Here is a 23,585-nt window from a genome sequence, read left to right on the forward strand (position 1 = left end):
GGGCTTGCGTGCATTTTTCCAAAGGACAAGTGAAAACGTAGGCCTGTAGAGAGGAGGGGGCCACTGAAGCAACATGCCCTGTCTTGCAGAAGTGATCAGCTGGATGTGGGGGACTACATCAAAGCGGTGAATGGGATCAACCTGGCCAAATTCCGCCATGATGAGATCATCAGCTTGCTGAAGAATGTTGGGGAAAGAGTGGTTCTCGAAGTCGAGTATGAGCTGCCGCCAGTCTGTAAGTTATCACAGCACAGGTGCAGAACAGCTGTGCCACTTTTTTGCCTTAAACAATTGGTTCTCCGTCGTTGCCCCCTTTTGCCATCACTGTCTCATTACAGGAATGACAGGGCATGGTTTCTTGATACTTAGAAATTATTTGAATTGATAAGCCTCCAGCCCACTCCAGAAGAATTAAAAAGAGTGCAGATAACAAGAAAATGGCATAGGACTTGTGTTCCTTTAAGGGGATGTAGGTACATCATATTTGCCACTTTAACTATTTTATTTATTTTATTCTTTTAAAGATTTTATTTATTCATGAGAGACACACAGAGAGAGAGAGGCAGAGACACAGGCAGAGGGAGAAGCAGGCTCCCTGCAGGAAGCCAATGCGGGACTCGATCCCAAGACCCCAGGATCACGCCCTGAGCCCAAGGCAGACGCTCAACCACTGAGCCCCCCCAGATGCCCCACCCCTTAAGCTATTTTACTAAACAGTCAACATATGTGTAAGTTCTGTGCGTTCACTTGCATCCAGGCTTTGTACTTAGTGACTAGGGTTAGGAAAAGCATGTTTAGTGTGTTTTATGTTGATTCTTGTGTAGTTCTGTTAATTTCTGAAGCATGAAAATAGATTCAAAACATGTTATTATCAAGTAACAGTAATAATAACATAACCACACATTTTCAGAGTGTACTCCATGTCGAGTGTTATAAGGAACCTGATTTGCACGGACACACCTAATCCTCACCATGGGGACAATGAGCAGAGCAGAGCTGAGCTTTGGTGTCTAACAGCCAGGTTCCGATCCCAGCTTCACCTACAACTAACGGCATGCCTTTGAGAAAGCTACTTAAGCTTTCTGTGTCACAGTTTCCATATCTCGGGAATGGGCATAATATTAGCTCCTACCCATAGATCTGTTGTGAGGATTAAATGAATTTGTGTTTGTAAAGCAGTGCCTAGCATGATAAACATTTGTTATAAATAATAGATCTACAAATCAATCAGCACTACAGGACAGGCATTATTATCATTATTATCCTCATTTTACAGAGACTTCACTTACGTATCTTTCCCAAATAAGTAGGCAGCAAAGTCAGAATGTGAACCCAGGCTCCCTGACTCCAGAGTCCACGGGCTTGTTCATTGTGACATATCCATATGCTCTGCGTTACTGCTGTCCTGCATTTAAGCTATGTTGTTCTAGCACCACCTCTCCTGTTAATAAGCTGTTCATGTGGATGCTACCCTGAGAAAGCTCTTTGCGTTTCTCTACCAGTGAGAACTCAGATTGAATATTAATGATCGATAGTAACCTATTTGTTCAGCAATGGCTTACTGAGCATTTGCTACATTCCCGCCACCACTCTGTACATCCTGACAGGGGAAGAGGGATAACAGAACAAGACCACAGCAGGGAAGTAAAGTAGCCAATATGAATGCTAGGAGTCATGAATGCTATGGGGAAAAGAAGGAGCCCTGCAGGAGAGGGACTGGGAGTACTGGGGGCGGGGGCGGGGGGGGGGAATTGCAGTTTTGAATAAGGTGGTAGGAACAGCTTTACGGAGAGGGTGACACAGCCAATAACTTGCAGGAGGTGAGAAAGGCAAGCTGTGTGGATTTCTGGGGAAGAGGACTGCAGGAAGAGACACAGCCAGTACCGAGATCAAAGGCAGGAATATCCTGGGGTTGTTGTAGAAACATTAAGGGCAATTTGGCTGGAGCAGAGTGAGCATAAAGAAAAGTAGGAGAGGAAGTCAGAAATGTAAAGGATGTGAGGTACATTTGTAGGCCACTGGAAGAACCTTGAGTTTTGCTCTGAATGACAGAGGATGGCACTGTATGACTTGGGGGCAAAGGAGGGACATGATCTAAAGCCTATTTTCAAAGTCTCCCTTTTGGCCGCTCTGTTGACAGTGCAGCAGAGCTGGGAGACCAGTTGGGGGACTAGTGCAGGGATCCAGGTGAGAGACGGCAGTGGAGATGGTGAAAAGCAGTTACATTCTTGATCACTTTGAAGGTAGAGCCAACAGGATTTCCTGATAGATTTGATGGGGATTGTGTAGAAAAAGAGGAGTCAAGGACTACCTGAGATTTTGAGCGTGAGCAACTAGAAGGATAGGCTTGCCATTAGTGGGGGGTGGGCAAGAACGTGGGCAGAGCTGATTTGTGAGCGAAGATCAGAAGTTCATCGTTCGCAGTGCTGCAGTGGAGGTGTCTGTGTGCCGTGCAGAAAGGCAATGTCAAGAAAAGAACTAGAGGTGGGGTTAGGAGTTTGGGAGAAAGATCCGAGCTGGAAATATACATTTAGAGTAATGAGACCATAGAAGGTGTTTGAAGCTTTGGGACCAGATGCAAGCACTTGGGGAGTGAACATATATGGCCAATCATGAGTTCTTATTCTTAACATAAAATCCAACAACGAAAATATAACGTGTTTTTATAACAAAATCCAATGATGTCTGTGTTTGAAAACCTTGCTATAACATTTTTCATTTTCAGCAAGAGTAGGAAATAGAATCGAGTGTTGAAAGCTTAGACTCTGTCACTGGTGAAATGTCCGTTTCCCCCTTTCTTGCTTTGTGACCTCGGGTACATTATTTAAGTTCTCTGAGCCTTAGGTGTCTCATCTGTAAAATGGCTTGAGTAGGTGTAGAATGTAAGAATTTAAAGCTATAATCACGTATTTAGATCATCATCATGGACTTAGTAAATCGTAGTGCTTGTTAGCCATGATCACCGTGTTTTCTTGAACTTAAAAGGAGTCCATTTGTTTTGAAATCACTCTTAAACCATCACCAAGGAGGGAAGAGAATCCAGATATCTAGAGCTAATGCTCTTTGATTAACCATTTTTATTCCACTGGGGATATAAATATCAATAAAACACAACCTCTTCCTGAAAGGAACTCTTTCCCAGGGTAAGGCCAGTAGTGGAGATTTAGGGGTTATCTAGAGCTAGAGGTTGCAGAAGATTGGAAGGAGGTTATGCAAGTCCACTAAGAAGAGGAGCATTTTAGGGAGCGGGTATGGCAAGGAAGTAAGAACATAGCCCAGTGCACATGTCTGAACCACAAACAAAGCACAAAGAGAAAGAGAAGACCTGGAGGGGGATTAGGCCAGTGAGGTGAATAGGAACAAAATGATGGAGAGCCTTGGAAGCCATATTGGTAGAGCTTGGATACTATCAGGTGGGCAAGAAGGAGGTTTTCATGGCTTTTATTTTTTTTTTTTTTTCATTTTTTTTTCATGGCTTTTAAAGCCAAGGAACGTCATCATCATCATCAGATTTGAGTTTTTAAGAGTTATCATTTTAGGAAGCCAAATGGAGAGTAGATAAGAGGCTGTTGTAAGCCTGAAGGCTGTGATTATTTTCCAAAACAGAGGTGACATCCTGACCAAATATAGCTTTAGTAAGATTAAAGAGGAGAGAGTGAGTATCAGACGTATTCAGGGGTTAAAACCTATCACGACTTGGTAATTATACCAGCTTTTCCTTCCTCAGGCATTAAAGCTGATGGGAAAAGGGAGTAAAATATTTTTAAAAACAGGAGCGTGAACCTGATGGTAGAAATCAGATAGAAGAGATCTATTCTCCATGGATTATCCCTGTCTCTATTATGTTTAGATAAATTAATAAGATCTTTGAGTTCAGGGAGGTAGAAGGGATTAATAAGCATCCCAAGCTCAGACAACGAGAGCAGGAGCGAGCCACTGCGGGGAGGCCCTGGGGAGAGAGCTGATTGCTGAAAGATAAGCCACCAAGGCCGAGACTGGTAACTCTCAAGAATCACAGCAATTTGAGGCTCAGCCACCCTCAGAGTCCAGAAGGAAGTGGAGGAAGGACATGTGTCTGCATGTGTCTGGCTGTGTGTATATGTGATCGGATAGAGAAGAACTAGGACTTGGACCTTGTGCGAACCACTTGCCTTTCATAAGATTCCAATTCTTTATGAAAATGGAATGGTTGACCTACATGAGCTCTAAAGCTCTTCTGGACTTTAAAATGATGTTGTGTTTCAAAATTGTATTTAGAGAAACGTTACCAAACCCTAAAGGGTTTGGAAATATTACATAATCCTCATTCATTTTTTAGTTATCACTTAACTTCTTTATCATAAGCTTAAATAGGTGGAGAGGATGTAGTTTCTGGCATAACGTTTCTATGTCTTTAAACGGTGTTTCCATTCAGACCTTGGAGCTACAATATTTGCTTCACTTCTTTTATGAAAAACGTCTCCCACATCATCTGATTGGCAAAGGCAGTCCTCACTGTTACACCATCAGCTAAGTCAGACTAGATTTCTGTCAGAAAGAGTCCTTTTTAAATTCAAATAAATGTGTTAAAACAAGTCCCTGTGATGGCCTTCTTACTTTTCCTTTTTTTTTTTTTTTTTACTTTTCAATTCTAAGAGAGACAGGTGATAGATGATGATGATGATGATGATGATGATGATGATGATGATGGAAAGTGGGGAGCGGTCTCAGTTCTCCTCCATGTAGTTCATTCTGGGATTCAGTCTGAAGGAGTAGAAGCTACCAGGGAAAGCTCTTCCTATGACAATGGCAGAGGAAAAACAGGATAAACCCAACTACCTGAGCACATTTCCACCTCTCAACATCCCATTGGCCAAAGTGAGTCACCTGAGGAAGCCCAACATGATGAGATAATGAGGAGGGAAAGAATACAACTCCTATTCTGCTATTGAGGTAGAAGTTGGGGGGGGGCAGGGAAGTAGTATATAAGCTAGAAAAATCTAATCTACCATAGCAAAATTATACAAATATGCATGTATAGTAGGACATGCATATTCACATATGGAAACAAGGGACAACAGGACAACAATTTTTGCATCACAAAATTCATTTCAACCTAACATTTTTGTGTACTGGATTTGATTCTTTGGGGAAGCCCCTTACTTGGATAGTTATGTCCACATATGCAAATGTGAAGTGATGAATAAAATTCACATGGCAATAGAAAGAGTCCAGCTAGTGAATATGAGAACCCAGTCATCGAGATCCAGTCATGCAAATAACAATGATGAAGACCAGATCTATTTCATTAAGTATATCAAAATGTAGTCAATGTTCACATTTATTTTTGTAAATGATAAACAGCAGGAGTGTGGATAATCTAAAGCTGTAGATAATCCTAAAAGTCTTTAGATTGACTCTAGATTTGATTAAGATTTTGTGGTCAGCAAGATTTACCTCAAGCAAAATTAAAATTACACTGCCTTTCATTACCAGAACAGACACCCAGCCAACTAGGACAGGTGGCCCAGAATAAGAATTTGTATATAATTGAAAGTTGATTTAATGATTAAATGAAATAATATTTATAAACCACTTTGCAGATTTCCTGGCACACAAGTAGATGCTCATTAATAATTTCTCCCCATATCTTTTCCTTTCCTTTCTATTTGTTCCAGTAGAACAAAAATATTATGTTCTTAACCAATTAATTCAAGTGGTTTGTTGGGTCATGGAAAAAGAAAACATTTGGTTTGAACTCAATTTTTTTTTCATTTAATTAAAACTGTACCTCAACACTTTCAGCTATTTGTATGTACTGTTCCTGGCTGATTAAAATGAACCAAAATTCCCCTGATAGCAAGAATATGACATTTAATTAAATCAGCAATATACCAAAACATTTGTTCAGCTGTAGGTTTATGTTGTTTTTCAGCAGATCCAAGTTCATGTTGTACTTTATATCCCAGCCGGATATGTGCAGTATTGTGAATTTAACTGTGTACTTTTCATAATCATGTCAATTCCTTTGAGGATTCAAAACTTCGGATAATTAAAAATAATTGTAATTAATGCTAAATTAAAATTACTTCCTATTTCTGTAAATGATAAAAAATGTTCTTTTAAAAGATGCAATTATTTTTTTTTTAAAAAAAGATTTTATTTATTTATTCATGAGAGACACAGAGAGAGAGAGGCAAAGACACAGGCAGGGGGAGAAGCAGGCTCCCTGCAGGGAACCCGATGTGGGACTTGATCCCGGGACCGCAGAATCATGCCCTGAGCCCAAAGGCAGATGCCCAACTGCTGAGCCACCCAGGGATCCCTTAAAAGATGCAATTAAATTCTATCTATAGAATCTATACATATATCTATTCTATCTCTATATTTCTTGGTAGTTTTATCTTTTTAAAAATATTTATCTATTTAAGGGAGAGAGAACACATGTGAGTGGGAGGAGGGGCAGAGGGAGAAAAACTCAAGGAGACTCCAGGCTGAGAGCACCCAGCTCAATGTGGGCCCCAATCCCATGGCCCATGAGATCATGACCTGAGCTAAAACCAAGAGTTGGAGGCCTAACCAGCTGAGCCATCCAGGACGTCCCTCTTGTTGATAGTTCTATGAAATCAGCTTTTCAAGATCTAATAGCAATGTGTTAAAAGTGTGCTATTGATAATAAACATAGCATTAGATAATTAGCTATCATTGTAAAATTCAAGATAAGGATCTAAGACCATCAGATTCTGCTGTTTGCAAATTCTTTTGTCTCTGTGAATAAAAACATCCCTGTATCCATTATGATGAAATATTAATTTGTGGAAATTTGTTTTTTAATTCAGAAATAATGTACTATATAACCAGAATTACTTATCACTTTCCTGAAAACAATCTCACAGAAGAATTTAGTTACTATACCTTCATACAACTTATACCTTGTATTATGCACATATACTGTGCATAATATTAATTAGAGATATCAACTTAATCATGCAATTTTATTTTGTGAAATAAGAATAATAAGCAGGCAAATAAAACATACACAGTTGATATCAAATAAAATTAAGTAAATATTTATTTTATTAGAAGTAATATTTTGAATGTACATAGAATTTTTTTGCCCTCCAACTTTGATTTGGGTTGTCTTTCTTAATTGCTCTACATCATGTCAGAAAATCTATCTGCATCTGCCTAATATGTTACAAAGGGGAAATAATTCTATTGATTATATGAAGATTATCTCTCTTGTTATACAGAGTTTTAACAATGTGATTATTATGCTCTCCCTGTAAGCTGGCTACATAAGAAGAAAGGAAGTACCTATGATTTTGATTCCACGTGGGCCTAAGCCTTAAGTCACTTATGCAGACAATTTATTATTTGTATGGTATTTGTATGGTATTGAGTGTATTGACATTCTAAGTGCTTTTTCTAACATTGTCTTTGAAAATAAATTATCACCCTTTTATTACTCATAACAAGAATTATTGGCAACAGGGATCTGTAATGTCTTATACCACATCAGAAAAATTGGAAATGTTCTTATGACTTAAGACTTATATTTCTCTTTCCTCTGCATTCAGCTGTTCAAGGATCCAGTGTTATTTTCCGAACAGTGGAGGTCACATTACATAAAGAAGGCAATACCTTTGGTTTTGTAATACGAGGTAGGTGGTGGCTAGAAAATATGAACCATCAGATATTCTTGGAGAATTTATCAATGAAATATTAGGAGTGAACTAGAAAGTCATCCTAAAAACAACAGATGTTTCTAATGCATAAAGTCACCTTATAATACTCGCACCCATTCTTTTAAAAAATAAAGCAATGAGTGGGAGGAATCAAAGTGGAATCATGACCTAGATTTGTTTTCAGCCCATTAATACAGAACAAGAAGTCACTATAAACCTTGTCAATTCATTCATTCTATGGATTTACCACTTTTCAACATGTGTTTTGTTTTCCCTTCATATTTTTCTATATCTCTGAGTCAAAAATGTAGATGAATATGGCTTGATTTGATTTAATACACTAGGATTATGCAACTTTTTAAAATTATTTTCTCCTGAAATACATTTTGTTATTGTAGCTTTCCAAAAATTGAAGATAATCTAATCTCTTGGGAACCTGTATACATCAGCTTAACTTACTTTATTATGGGATGACATTAATAATAAAGATTTCAGATGACTCCAGCTTGTCCATAAAACCATTAGTTCTGAGCTTTAATTCTGGCTTTTAGTATTTTATTTTTCTTATAGGCAGTTCTACACCTTGAAGACTACAGATAAACAACTCATAATTCCTAGTGTGACAGTAAAGTTCAATAAGGAACTATGTAGGCATCAAAGATTTTTTTAACATTTTGCTTATCTTGATTTTTTTTGTTTTTATCTATTATATTTTATACTTTGCCAGGGTCAAAATTTTATCCAAATTATTAAAACATTAATTAAAGCTAACTAAGCATCTTAATAAACATACATGCATCAAGAAATAAATGTGTTCATTTAGATTAAAAATGTAGATTTGTCTTAAATGACTAAGCTTTAAACATTATGTTCCATTCTGTGCCAACCATTTAGCAAATCAATCAGATATTTATTAAGGACATGTCAACATGTCAGTATAGGGCCAAGTACTGGGGAGTCATAAGACAGGCCCCTCTATCTGCAGGGAGTTACAATCCAGTGAATTTAAGACCTAAGTTGATAAAGTACCCAAGTGAGCAGTAGAGAAAATGGAAAATGCAGAACTCACTGAGTGATTTAGTCCAACAGTTACTACCTTTTCCTGACCAGCTCCTATTTTTAGGTGGAGCAACAAGAACATTTTACCTTAATCATTCCCAAATTTCTGTGTAAAAGAACTAGGTGAATATAATAAAAAGTCAATATAAAGTAATTTTGGCTCAGAAGGTGGTATATACAAATCTGTTTTTTTGCAATATCAGTCTGACACAGAGGCACACTTGAATCACATGCCTACAAGCCTAATTATTGAAAAGCTGCCATCGAAAATACTGCTGATGCAAATATTCATTATTTGTTGCTCTATGGTTAATCAATAACAAATCAAATTGCTAACGAAAGAGCTAAAACAACAGTAATTTATCATTAGCAACAAAAAAGAATGGAAGCATTTGAAACCACCTCAAGACAACTGGTGATATAATATCAACAAAATGCCTGTACCACCATTTGCAGGAATTTCAAATATCTGCATGTGCATGCAGAGGAAGAATTTTCTCCTATGAGCCTAGGATATCACCTGGTACATCGTAGGTGCTTAATAAATAAATGAATAAAGAATTGAATGCTGCCTAGATTTGTGGACATAGACTTCTTAGCGTTATACTGATTTTAAAACCTTAGTAATAATGAACCAATTTTAGTTTATGAGTACCACCTTTTTGTAGGCTTTAAAAACTCCCTTAGTACATTAGTTGAACATAAACGTTTGTGGAATTTTGCACAAGTTTTCGTGAGAATCAAATTAAGAATTTCTATTTTTAGATGAGTTTAAGGCCCACCTGAAGGGTCTTCCATGCTCAAAAGGTGGCCCCCTCCCTTCGGAATCTCGATTAGTCACAAAAAGAGTTGCAGAATGCGAAAGTACTGTGGGTAAATGTTATCACGGCAGAGAAGACATCGTGGCATAGATGGAATGTGAGCTAAACTTCATTTCAGTGAGAACACCGGGACTTTGAGGAAGGAGGACAATATCACAGATGGAGCATATTCATTTCGTGTTGCTGAATTTCTTCTTAACCGGTTAGAATGAGTGTCGGTATAATAAAACAGGCTTTTACCTGCTGAATGCAATTGCATTTCTAATGCTATATGCCATAGGTTCTAAAACCTTGACTCCCCCAAACAGTAGAACCTGGCACCTATAGAAGGGAAAATGACATTCTAGCCTAAATCTTGCAGAGTTAAATTTCAGTTAATTCCCTGCCACCAGCCTAAGGATGATGACTTGGAATAAAAGGGAAAGCTCTCTGTCACTAAGTTCCTTTTCACTTTGGGCAGGAAACTTGCCCTGTCAGTCATTCTCAACTAAAATTGTAGACAGGTCTACTCATCTAATACATGGAGCCTAGTATTCAGATTTGGTTTGCATTGTGGCCCTGGCACTGATATTTTTTAAAGGCATTCCAGGTGAGTGACCCTCACGTGAGAATACTCTCTCTGTTTTGCTTTGCAGCTCTAAAAGTCTAGAACCTAAGTGAATCACAAGCTAAATTTGGTTCATTATTTCAAATACTGGTAAAACGTCACATATGAAGAAACGGAGAGCTCACTCATGCTTTGCCATGCATTTACTGTTACAGATTTAAATTTAGACCAAATCAAAATTGTGGGAAGTTGTGTACTGTCTTCAGCCCCCATCCTTTTCTAAATCAACATCCCATCAGGAACAAACAGACCTGTCTTTTTTATGATCACCTTGCAAAAGAGGAATTACATAATTGTTTTTATATAAATATGGGTAAACGTGCTGTAATTTATTGTCATCATTTTCATTTTAAAATTCTTTTCTGAGGAAGTTGTGAATTTCGCATTGCAAGTAAGGAGGAACTTTGAAAGAAGCCATCAAACTGAGGGAAAGAGTGAGATACTGGAGATTTATCCATCAGCCAGACTGAATAAATCATTTTTAATAGAAGTGAACAGAAAGGAAGCATTTGCCTTCATCAGAAACAGTGAATGCCTTTTGAGTTTTCTTTGAGGCTAGGTTCCTTATGTTGACCTCTCTACCTGTTCCCAGTTTGGGAAATGCCAGTCGGCTCTACCAAGCAGATACTGGGGAAGATACTGGCAAACTAGGGACCAGCAGGTGGGCAGCCAGGAGGATGATGATGTATAAAGGAATCAAATCAGATGCAGAAAAGTTCAGAAAGTGAAGATGTCCAGCCTGAAGAATATGAAACTTAGCAGGTGTATCATCACTGTTTTCAGCTCCTAGAAAACGTTCCTTGCAGTAGAGAGCATACATTTTTGTTTCACTGCTCTAAATAATAGAACAAGGACCAGAAGATGAAAGTTGGAGGAAGAGAGATATCAGATAAATAATTAGAAAGAAGCTTCGAACACCCTATGTGTCCAAATGTGAAATGGGCTGCCTCAAGTCGAGTAAGTAGGCCATCTGGTGGGTCTCAAGAAGAGTGGGGAAGCACAGATTATAGGAGGTTCACAAAGGGGTCCTGGATTTAGAAGAGAATTTATAATGCATTACCATCCATCTTGAAGTTTCTATGTTTCCAAGAATTCTTGAGAAGAAATTGTCTTTATGCAGGATTAAAGTCTCCATTTAAGACTGCAACTGTTTTTGAAATAGTCTGTCAAGATTTGCCTAGAATTTTTTGAACAGCCCACCATTAATGGAACGCACTTCAGCCCCTTGAATTTTTTTCTTCTTGTTTTGATATACCTTTTCCTTCTTCAGTTGTTGCTTCCTTTACATCAGCTTGTAGACCGACTCACCTGTATTATAGCCCAGGTTAATTGACACCAGGTATACCCGCCTGCTGGCTGTTGTTCTAATAGGCTGGTATTTGTAAATAGTTCATGCTCTTATGACACTCGCTGTTAAATATTTTGTATATCACCCCCAAATACAATCATATTGTATGATTTGTATTGAGGTAGAGACATGGTGACCACAAAAGCATATTCTACATAAAATGAATAAGATTTTTGGAAAAAAATTTACATGTGTTCTTCTATACCTGGACAAAACAGTTTCATTTCTCGGCTGGCATTTTGTAAGTGATTCTTTTTAATGAATGAAAGCATTGTTGAGCTGGTTTTCTTTTTTTGTTTGTTTTGTGTGTGTGTGTGTGTGTTTTTTGTTTTTTTGTTTTGTTTTGTTTTTTGTTTTTTTTTGCTAGGAGGAGCACATGACGATCGAAATAAATCTCGTCCAGTTGTAATAACATGTGTTCGCCCTGGAGGACCTGCTGACAGGTAAACTTCATCCCTCTGTGTCGCTGTCCAGATAGATTGAACAAAGCTGGGGACATTGACAGAGATGAATTCGAAATTTCACCTTAAAAGACAGATATATGCAAATAGGTTGGAATGTGAAAACTGAAATTGTTTGGGCTGTGGAAGCAGGAGAATGAAGGTCTGACTCCAGACTCCACACGTAACTACCAACTACCCTATGTGTTCAGCAAGTGACTCAAGAGTTCTGAGCTCGTTTTCCTCCACTGTAAAATGTAGATCACAATACCTACCTTTCAAGGTTGCCAATGTTATCAAAAAGACCGGCTAGGGCCTTACAGGGGACCTATCATGCAATAGAGACTTCATCAAAGGTGGCTGGCTTTTATAAGGCAGGCACTTGACATGCATCATCTCCAGTTGCTAATCTCCTCACCTGGAAAGATAAGTGGTGCTGTTTTGATTGTTACTATTATCAACATTCTTATGATTATTACCTTCTGATAATGATTATGTATGTCAGATGGAAGTGACTTGTACTAAAAGAGAAGGAACATTGTCAGTGTCTAGAGCCCTCTCTTCCTTACTAATTTGAGTGTCCGAAGGGGCAGCTCCTTCAGCTTTCATATCATAAACATGGTTGGGGAGAGGGACTCCGAAGTAAACACACAACTTAGCTGTCTCAGGAGATACTTCTCTTTGTATTAATTTCCCACAGCAAAAGTTGACTCCATCAAGGCAGGAGACCACAACTCCTGGCTTTCGGTGTTGAAGTCTAGGAGAAAAATGCTCTGATTACCCCTGAGTCTGCACAATGTTTCAAACAAGGATACAATTTTTATTTTTTTTTATTTTCTTAAAGATTTTATTTATTTATTCATGAGAGATAGAGAGAGAGATCCAGAGACACAGGCAGAAGGAGAAGCAGGCTCCATGCAGGGAGCCCGACGTGGGACTCGATCCTGGGACTCCAGGATCATGCCCCGGGCCAAAGGCAGACGCTCAACCGCTGAGCCACCCAGGCATCCCAAGGATACAATTTTTAAATCTTCACTTATGCAATAGAAATAGTAATAATACATATTATTTACTGAGCACTTAACCAGGTGTCAGGACACATGCTAAGTGCTTGGCAGACATTTTATTTTATCCTCTCTACTGCCTACTAAATGAAGTACTTTTTATCCACACTCACAGGTGACAAAACTGAGGTACAGTATGTTTAAGTGACTTGCCAGTTAGCTAATACATGGAAGAACTAGGATAGGAATTCAGGTTTATTTTCCTTCAAAACTCATGCTGTTACTTACTTTTCTAAAAAGTTTGTGTTTAATAGAAAATAAGAGAATATGAAGATACTGTTTTCTCACCTATGTTCTAGTACGTTTGCCTTTGCAGAGGATAAGACGAACTCAAAATTTTCATAAACATCTTGACTTTTTCCTTTCTCGTGCTTCTCCTGTGTTTTTTTTTCTTCCAGAAGTAAATGAGAATATTTCTGTTCCTTGTTAACTTTTAGGTTGAGGTTAACAAAAATGTCAGAAGCAAGCTACTGGTTTGTGAGCAACATACAAACAAATTAATTTAGGATGAAATGGGATCTATTGAGTCAAAATTCCTAGAGAGTTGTCAAGGTGAAAGATATTTCAGAGATGTTTATCCTTTCAAATTCTAAACTTGTAATCCCCCCATTTGATTTTCTCATATCCATGACCCTCCCTGAAGCAGGAAGGTTATGATCTGGGAGGCTCCCTGGCTATGTTTTAGTGGCGTCCCTAATGTCCTGAGGCATCTTCTTCTACTGCCTTGAGTATCTGTGGTTACAGCAGAAGGAATAGTATTTCCCTGTCTCTTCCAGGGAATATGAGACTGAATCAATCTAATGATTGCCAAAATGGCCTGATAAATCAATAGGGAAATTTATAGACTAGGGAAATTTTTCACCAGTGCTCCCTATCGCATTTGGGTTCACTGGTAATAAATTGAATGGAATTAGCAGGCTTTTCTGCTCACCTGGCTTTGGAAAAATAGGTAAATGCTATTTCCTGGGCTCTAATTAATCAATTTTAGATATTTAAGTGAGAACCTAAAAAGGGAAAACACGCATTTAGTACTTTTGCACCCCAAGACTTAACCGTGGGTAACTTCGTAATTGACTAATATGCAGTTATTTCCTTATTACTGACTTTCATATTGCAGCAATTTTCTTTTCAGTGTTACCTCTTACATCTCTTACTCTCACCCTTGATGCTTAAAAGGAAATACATATAGGATGGATGGTAGAAAGTGTGAAAGAACCACTTTGGCTAAGTGACTGTTAATGTGAAACCCCGTTATGTTACACTAATGAAGACTGTTTCTTTGTTCTCCCTTCAGAGAGGGCACCATCAAACCTGGCGACAGGTTGCTTAGTGTGGATGGAATTCGGCTTCTCGGGACCACACATGCTGAAGCCATGAGTATTCTTAAACAATGTGGACAAGAAGCAACACTGCTGATAGAATATGATGTCTCAGTGATGGGTATGTCAGAGACCTGAGATGGTGCTCTCTAAGCCCTAGGTCATGTCATTGTCCATCCCTGATAAACCACTTTGGATTAAGAATGGACTGTTATGTCCTCTGGCAGCAGACACAGTTTCATCAATACTATATCATTACTCTGTTGGGTTCAGGGAGAGGTGAGTGGTACTTCTCAGCGATTTAGAGTTCTTGTGTCAATAGCTTCTATAATAAGGTCCTCATCTGTCAGAGTGTTTCACCTAGCTCTCAGTTCTTCTATGAGGATTACCCTTTGGCAGCAAAGTATTTTCCCCTCCAAATCACAAAAATAGTGTTATTGACTTAAGGGCTGGTACTTTGTCTTTTACTACACAGAGACGGAGGAAAATAGGAGATTTCTTTCCTTCTTGTAACTTCACAGTAGGAAGCTTGCTAATCAGAATCAATGGAAATTACCAATCATTTTATCATTAGGTTTAGAAACAAAGAAAGAAAAGGGGACATGTAGAAACATTGATTAAAATCAATGAGAATCATTGATTAAAATAAAAATACTGTTGAGTGCAGTGTCCTTTTTTAAAAAATATAGTTGATACATGTTACATTAGTTTCAGTTGTACAACATGGTGATTGGACAAGCTTATATGTAACGCTATGCTCGCCACAAGTGCAGCTACCATCTGTCACCCTGCAGCACTGTTATAATACCTTTGACTGTATTCCTTTTGCCGTGCCTTTCATTCCCATTACTTATTCATTCCATACCTGGAAACCTGTATCTCCCACCCTCCTTCACCCATTTTGCCCATCCTCCCACCCTTTTTCCTTCTGGCATCATCAGTTTGTTCGCTGTATTTATGGGCCTGATTGTGCTTTTTGTCTGTTTATTCATTGTTCGATTTCTTTAGATTCTACATATGAGTGAAATCATATGGTATTTGTCTTTCTCAGCGTGACTTATTTCACTTAGCATAATACCCCCAGGTCCATCCATGTTGTCTCAAATGGCACTATTTCATCCTTTTTTATGGCTGCATTTTATATATATATAAATATAAATATTTTTATATATATAAAATTTTATATATTTTATATATGTTTATGTATATATAAAACACACTGTCCTTATCTATTCATCTATCAGTGGACACTTAGATTGCTTCCATATCTTAGCTACTGTAAATAATGCTGCAATAAACATAAAAGTGCATATATCTTTTCAAATTAGTATTTTCATTTTCTGTGGGTAAATATTCAATAGTGAAATTACTGGACCATATAGTATTTCTAATTTTAATTTTATTTTTTATTTTTTATTTACTTTTATTTTTTTAAATTTTTAAAAAATTTTTAAATTTTTTAAATTTTTTTTAATTTTAATTTTTTGAAGAACTTCTATATTGAAGCACCAATTTATATTCCCACCCTCAGTGCATAAGGGTTCCTTTTTTTACACATCCTCACCAACACTGGTTATTTCTTGTCTTTTTTATTTTAGCCATTCTGACAGATGTGAGGTGATATCTCATTGTGGTTTTGATTTGTATTTCCCTGGTGATTAGTGATGTTGAGCATCTGTTCATGTATCTGTTTTTCATCTAAATGTCTTCTGTGGAAAAATTTTCAGTTCTTCTGCCCGTTTTTAATTGGACTATGTGGTTTTTCAGTGTTGAATTAAATAAGTTCTTCATACCTTTTGGATATTAACCCTTCATGAGATACATCATTTACAAATCTTCTCCCATCTAGTAGGAAACCTTTTTGTTTTGTTGATCATTTCCTTTGCTGTGCAAAAGTTTTTTATTTTTATGTAGTCCCAATAGCTTATTTTTGCTTTTGTTTCCCTTGCCTTAGGAGTCATATCTAGGAAAATGTAGTGTAGTATTCCTTCTTTCAAAAATGATTCCAATAGAAATTAATTCTATTTCTACCCTCACAATTATGGCAAAGCTTGGAAGATATTCTCATCTGGCTTTTAGATGTTAAGAGAGAGCCAAAGTTTTGTGTAATGTTGACTAAGGCAGAAGAATTATGAGATAATGAATTGGAACTTGAAATTGAAACTAAATCATGTTAGAAGTACTTCTTACAATGATCAGACATGATTATCTGACTGGATTTTACCAGAGAGTTTTATACTGGTGAGACATAGCAGAGAAAAAGAGGCTTATTCAAAACTGCAAACTCTGTGTGATTCATGTAGAACAGTGTTGCTTGCAAGTGTTAATATGTCTACGGGCCTGAAATGTTTTAATGAGCTATGAGGTTTCTTTTTTTTTTCTTTCTTTCTTTTTTTTTTAGCTATGAGGTTTCTTAAAATATTTAAAGTATGAGATTTAAGGAGTTCTTAGCAGAATAAATGGTATGATATGCTCTTGACATGGAAAATACAGAAATAAATGAACTTTCCTCCCTCATGTATCTTTCTCTTCCATTCTCTCCTTCCTTCTTTGCTTTTTCTTTCTCTTTTGCTATATAGTTTTGAATTAGATTTGGAGGTCGGTGATTTGGGCTCTGTTTTCACTCCACTGACTTCTGTTATTCTGGACCATGTTACTTATTTCCCTGTGCCGTGGTCACTTCAGTTGTCAAATGGGGACTAACAATGCCTATTTTTAGAGGTAGTTGTGAGTTAAAATTATACAGTAAAATCTATTTTAAATGATGATGCAGTGTATTATTAATATTAAAAATTGAAGAAGATGTTTAACATATTTAATTCAGTCCACAAATATTTATTGAGCTAAGTGGCAGGTATCAAAAACCCAAGAGTACTATAAACAAAACAGACTTGGTCCCTGCCCTTATGAAGCTTGCAGTAGATGGAGAGGACAGATAGAACTCGATCAAGCATTCATGAAGTGTGATCATTACCTACTATAAAGGGCATGAACTGGATTATGTGATAGGGAATAAAGGCAGGTACAGGTGAGAGTTAGCAGATGCCAATATAGGGTAATTAGTGAAAAAGTGACATGTGGGCTAACACCTGAAGACTTAAAGGGAACCAGCTCCCAAAAGGAAGACAACACTAGTCTAGAAGCCCTGAGCACTTTACCTCAAAGAGACAAGGGATCTCCTATGAGAACGAACACCATTTCAGAGGAAATTCCTCCATGTTTCATTATTGCCAGAGTCAGGAGGGGACCGGGTGACCCATCTGTCTGCCTTCACCCCAAATCACACATCCTGAATGATGTTTGACAGTTTCCACACCTCAGAGGTCTCAAATATCCCCCCAATATAGGATATTTCCCTAATATAGGGAAAAGTGGGCCATCAGGAAGGAAACACATTAAAAAGCCTCTAAGTTGCTAGATATAAGATCAGTATACAACAATCAGTTGCACTTCTTTATACCAGCCAAAAACAGAAGCTAAAATTTTAAGATACCATTTATAATAGCAATAAAAAGGAGTCAATATTACAAAAGTTGTGTATAGCTATATCTGTGCCCATTACACAGATATAGCTATATAGATATAGATATAGGCATATACACTAAAAATACTTTAGTGAAGATCTATGTCACATTATTGAATGGGAAGTCTTAATATCTAAGAAATGTCATTTCTCTCAAATGCATCCACAAATTCAATTCTACTCAAAATCTTAAAAGGACCTTTGGGGGGAACTTAATAAGCTATTTTTAAAAAGTATGTGGAGTAAGAAAGGTGGGAGGGGAAAAACAGCCCAAAATGTTTTTGAAACGATAGGAAAGCAAGAAAAACTTGTTCTATCCAATATCAAGACTCTTTCTAAAATCATGCCACTAAGTCTATGTAATGTTAGCCATGGGATAATAAAGAGATCAATGGAAGAGAATCGAATACCTAGAAACAAACCACTGTGGATATGGAAAGAGAAGTGTAGTCTTATATAAGTGGGGAAAGGTTGACTTAGTCAGTATGTGATGCTTGGTCAGTTAGTTAGCCACCTGGGGAAAATTCGATGAAATTCCTACTTCATGCTCTGCTCAAAAATAAATGCTGTGTTTGCATAACCATTTCCCAATAAACTGCTATTACAAATAACTGGAATGAATATCCTTTTACCCAAATCTTTGACTGTATGTAGTTCTTAATTAAACATGTGGCACATCATTCTAACTTGTCCTCCAGAAAGGTTATACTATTTTATATTGCTACCAGCAATGTTTTAAGTGTACCTATCCCACCAGAGCTTGTCAACTTTGGATATTATCATTTTTGATCTTTCTGATTTGTTAAGTGAAGATTGCATTTATATTTTAATTTGCTGTTAAAAAATTTATAGTGCAAGTGAATATTTTTTCATGTGGACAGTAGCCAATTTTATTTTGTATTGTATGCTTATATCTTTTATTCATTTTTCTGTTGCTCTTAATTTTTTTATTGGTTTGTATAAACTATATATTAAGGACATTCATCCCTATCAGTTTTTTGAAAAACTTTGTCAGTAGTTTATTTCCTTTTTGATATATTGAAGGTTTTTTTTCCTTCTTGTTTTGATTTAGCACTTTTCTTAGACTTTAAATATTTTTTTTCTAAACAGTTACCTAATACCCTATTTAACAAAGAATCACATATCTGCTGATTTTTAATTTTTTTAATCATACTTTAAATCATTAAATATACTAACCTCAACATCTGCGGCTTTCAATTTCTCACTTGCCAATACTTCTCTATTTAATTGTCTTACTTGGATATTTTTCCAATATCCCCTATAGTCATTCTCTTCTTTCTGTTTGTCTTTCTTGCTTTTTTTCCATTTCTGTTCTTCTAATTTGGGTTAAGATAGGATAATGGTATCCATAAAGTCAAATAATTAAGAATGACAATTTGAAGAAAGGAAAGGAAAAATAGTGCCTTAGAATATAGGATACTTTCAATTAGAATTATTCATCAAATATTAACTGAACCTTTATAACAAAAGAAATCCTTTTTTGTAATACTTTTGCTTTTGCAACTTTTGGAGCTTTTCTTCCTCAAAAGGAATAAAATGAGTTCTTGCACAACACAGCCTGTTTACTCTAAGAGACCCAATTAACATTTCAAACTCTTTATAAGTCAAATTCCCATTAAAAAATAGTTTACCACTCTGTTTTTTGTGAAAAAATTCTAACATTTGTAGAATTAATATTTGATAAACCCCCAAAATTAACTTTATCAAATTTTTAACAAGATCAGAGCAAAAAAAGGATTTTTTAAATTTAAATTCAATTTGCAAACATAAAGTATAAACACTCAGTGCTCATCCCCTCAAGTGCCTGCCTCAAAAAAGGCATTTTAATGGGAAATTATTTAGTCAACCAGAACTTTGGTACCAAAGACATTGATATTTTCCTTGTTGAATGTAAGAATTAATCATATTCTATATCTCCTAAGAATGTAGGTCAAGTACTAGTCTAAAGATTATCAATTATTTTTATACATAATATTTTCATCAAATCCTAATGGAAAATGTGTTGAGATAGGCATTAGATTATATTGATTCCTATTTTGTACCTTTTATCAATCTCCCTTGATGTTATACTCAATGATTCCATTTCTTTGTATTATCTTTTCCTTCTATCAAATAAAAATAATGATATTTAGCCTATACAGCTCATTAAAACAAAGACATTCATTTCTAAAGGAAACTAGGAGATATTTAGAAATACAAAGGAAATAAATTTTTGAAAGCATGTATAAAGCTCAAAGTTTATGGGCCTCCATTCAGATACCTTCCTATCACTCTTAGGTAAAGCTAAATAGATGCAAAAATTGCAGTAGAAAACTTAAGAATTAGAAAAATTAAGAAAATGAGGAGCAATAGCTTAACAGTATATGAGGACACCATCAAGTACAAATAGCAGAAACCCAATGTAACCAAAGGTCAGAAGGGAATTTATTAACCTCCAAAAGTCAGGAGTTCAAGATGTCTCCTGGCTTACAAGTTCCGTAATATCATAGGCGTCCTGTCTCTCCTTGCCTAGAAAAGGCTTTCCTTATCTTATGATAAGATGGCCCCAGCAGCCACAAGTCTATATTATCTTGAAAGGTTATGATGCCAGAGAAAGAAATGAGACTGAATCACCCCTAAAAGATTCCTAGTAACTTAGCTTGAAGCAAATGCTAACCATTACACTAATCACTATGTCCAGCGATATAATATACTCTTTGCTCTTTTGGTAGGGGAGGCAGGAATGTATGATGAACAGTCCCAACAGAATACGGCGCTTCCCCACAGCAAATGGTGTTGACTTGATGAAAGTAATAGATGACCTTTTGAGGACATATTTTAATGTTAAATAATATATTCCCACTAACATGAGTTATATTCCCTCTAACATGAGAGTTTCCCTTGCTTCATATCCTCACCAGCACTTGGTTTTCTCAGTCTGTTTCATGCTAACTCTTTTGATGTATGTATAGTGATATCCCACTTTAAGTTTAGTGTACTTTGCCTCAATAAATAGCCATGTGGAGCACCTTTTCATTTGCCCGTGGGACATACTTGTTGCAATGATTTTACTTTTAGTACTTTTATTTATATACCATTAAATGTATGATGCACTATATCTTAGAAGAGTGTATGTATCTATAATCAGATATAAATATTGATTTTATGTATTTATATACAATTAAAAGTACATAATTTCTAAGTGTGTGTGTGTGTGTGTGTGTGTGTGTGTGTGTGTGTGCACATGAGGCACTGTAGTGGAGTGAGACAGAGGAGAGAGGACTGAGCTCTGGGGTTCTCCAAAAGTGGCAAGTCACAGGTTAGGAAGGTGAAGAGGAATCTGTAATATAAGTAGGGAAGGTGCATCCAGCGATGGAGGTGGAGAATCAAGGTAGAGTGTTGAGTCACAGAGGACAGATTTTTCCTTTGCAAAATGGTAGTAATTATACTACCACACCCACAAGTTGCTGCGAGAAGCAAAAGAATTAATACATATGCAGTGTTTGGCACAGAATATGTGGCCAGTAAATATGCACTATTTAAAATGTTTATAGGAAAAAGCACCCCACTTTGTTATTGTTGAAATGTATTACCAAACAACTGGGTCTGAGAGTTCTGCTGTTGGAAATCATGTAACATAAAATACATGGAGAGCATGAACATCTGAAAACAATGACTTCATTAAATGTAGTGTCTTTTGAAGTCAAACAAAGTTGGTGGAATCTTGGCTCTCTGTTGACCTTGGACAAGTTTTTGAGCCTCTCCAAGTTTCAACCTTCCTTTCTCTAAAGTAGGGATGATAGTGCCACTTCTACAAAGGTTTGATGGATTGAATGAATGTATATAAAGTGCTTATCATAACTAAACTAAACTGTATTGAATACTGGGAAATTAAAGTTGACTATTTCCATGCTCAACATGCCTAAAATGAACCTCAGGCCTCCCATTAATAGCTGGGATTAAGAAGCAGCTGAAGCTTTATTCTGTGACAATACTGAGTCATTAATAGAAAGAATATTTGAGAAATAATGTGTTGTAGATCATTTTATTTTCTAAAATTCATCAAAACACTTACTTTACTTAAAACTTTGCTGAAAATATTTCAAAAATATGTTTCTGATAATGTATTTAAAATTAAAGATACTTGAGTCTTTGGGAGAGGAGCACACAGGTATCTCAAGGACATTGTTCTGAACATCAATCTTTAGATCAGTGTTACAGAGTCAAGAGGTTTCAAAGATTACGCCAAATATGTACTTATATAACTTATTCAGGATTTTTTAAAATTATAAGATCCTCTAATAATTATTTATTTCATCATTTTCCTTTTTCTTCCATGGGAAGAGCTGTGGAGAGCCATCAGTTAGTATGGATTTCTTGTTGGCTGTATTAAACAAGTCTCACTGTAGTATAATTTAAATTAGATTTCTTTCTAAGAAGCAGTAATCATTATCATTTTAGTAGATGTCAAGTGTAACCAACAAATTATCATAGTTGATCATAAAGATGGAAAGATACTAAAATGTTTTCTCAAATACTGTGAATTTTTCCACTGTTGTGCCTAATATTTACTATTCCCATACATAGACCTTTCAAAAATAATCCACCTCCTTCCCTGATCCTATTATTTACTTCACTCAGTTTCTCTCATTTTATTTCCCTTTTGAACCCCACTAGCACTTTCTTGGCAACTTGTGAGGGATTTACATTTTGTCTTGGTTATCTGTGAGTTTTTCTATTGTGCCTCTAGGTTTCATAGACTCCTTGGGGACACTAACTGAATCATCTCCTTTGCTTCTTTCTATTGCATTCCACGTGGAGTCTCCAGACATACATAGGATGCTCTTAATGATCATTGTGGATTGAATAATGCAGTCACCTATGGATTAGCTATTCTTGTGGCTAAGCATCTAATGATGTGTACAGAATATAGCAAAACATCAGTGTTTATGTGGTAGGTTTAAAATGAAGTTACTTCATGAGATCACCTTACATTGCAGAATGACATTATGAATTTTTAAATCACAAAACCTCTTAATCTACCTTTCCTCTGTTCCTGTAAGCCTCTGACTCTCCTTTTAACTATTTCTCTGCTCAGCTTCAAGGCTTTCCTTTTATTAACCTGGACTAAGCCAGCTTGCAAAACCAAGAATGCTGGGAAAAAATTGTTATCCTTTCCTTGGAAATGCTCAACTGTATTCTATGTTTGCCCAGATGTGTGGATAGTCCTTATTTATATTCAATCCTTGGTAGTCTTCAAGTACTGTTTTATTAGGGATCGATTTGAATGTTATGAGTCTTTGGGAAAAAATTACTAACTCCTTTGCGATCAAAAGTATAGGTTTATTGGTGTTAACACAACTGGATCATGGTTATGCTTTGCATGTCATTTTTTCAGAATACCAAGATTAAGATATAACACTCCACCATTGATTTCTGAGTCACAGGTACCAAGAGTAAATTGGCCACTATTTGTACGTTCTAATCAGTTTCTTCCAGATGATATCAATGTACTAGAAACGTAATTTTTCAAGGGCTCCCAGAACTATTTATGACACATGTGCTTTCTTTGTGGGTCACCAGCGTAACCTCCACTTCATAGAAAATTTCACAAATGGAAGACCAGAGAGATTTCTATATAAAAAAATCTAATTTTCAAATGGCAACGGCCATTTATTTGGAATGTTATTTTTCCAAGATAAAAGGTAGATTTCCTTATAATTTTTTTTATCTAAAA

The 23,585-nt window shown here is 36.5% G+C and overlaps 1 protein-coding gene across 5 annotated transcripts in view; it reads left to right on the forward strand.

The window, feature by feature from the left end:
- The window catches only part of GRIP1 (glutamate receptor interacting protein 1), a 655,025-nt gene that overhangs the window by 511,821 nt on the left and 119,619 nt on the right, over positions 1 to 23,585 (forward strand). For all 5 annotated transcript variants that reach the window (XM_041754753.1, XM_041754748.1, XM_041754749.1 and 2 more), the window contains exons 4-7: positions 90 to 235; positions 7,560 to 7,643; positions 11,870 to 11,945; positions 14,301 to 14,446. In XM_041754753.1, the coding sequence (XP_041610687.1) occupies positions 90 to 235; positions 7,560 to 7,643; positions 11,870 to 11,945; positions 14,301 to 14,446 (452 nt within the window). The remainder of the gene's footprint in view (positions 1 to 89; positions 236 to 7,559; positions 7,644 to 11,869; positions 11,946 to 14,300; positions 14,447 to 23,585) is intronic.

This window comes from Vulpes lagopus, chromosome 5 (genome assembly GCF_018345385.1).
Source record: "Vulpes lagopus strain Blue_001 chromosome 5, ASM1834538v1, whole genome shotgun sequence".
NCBI classification, from domain to species: Eukaryota; Metazoa; Chordata; class Mammalia; order Carnivora; family Canidae; genus Vulpes; species Vulpes lagopus.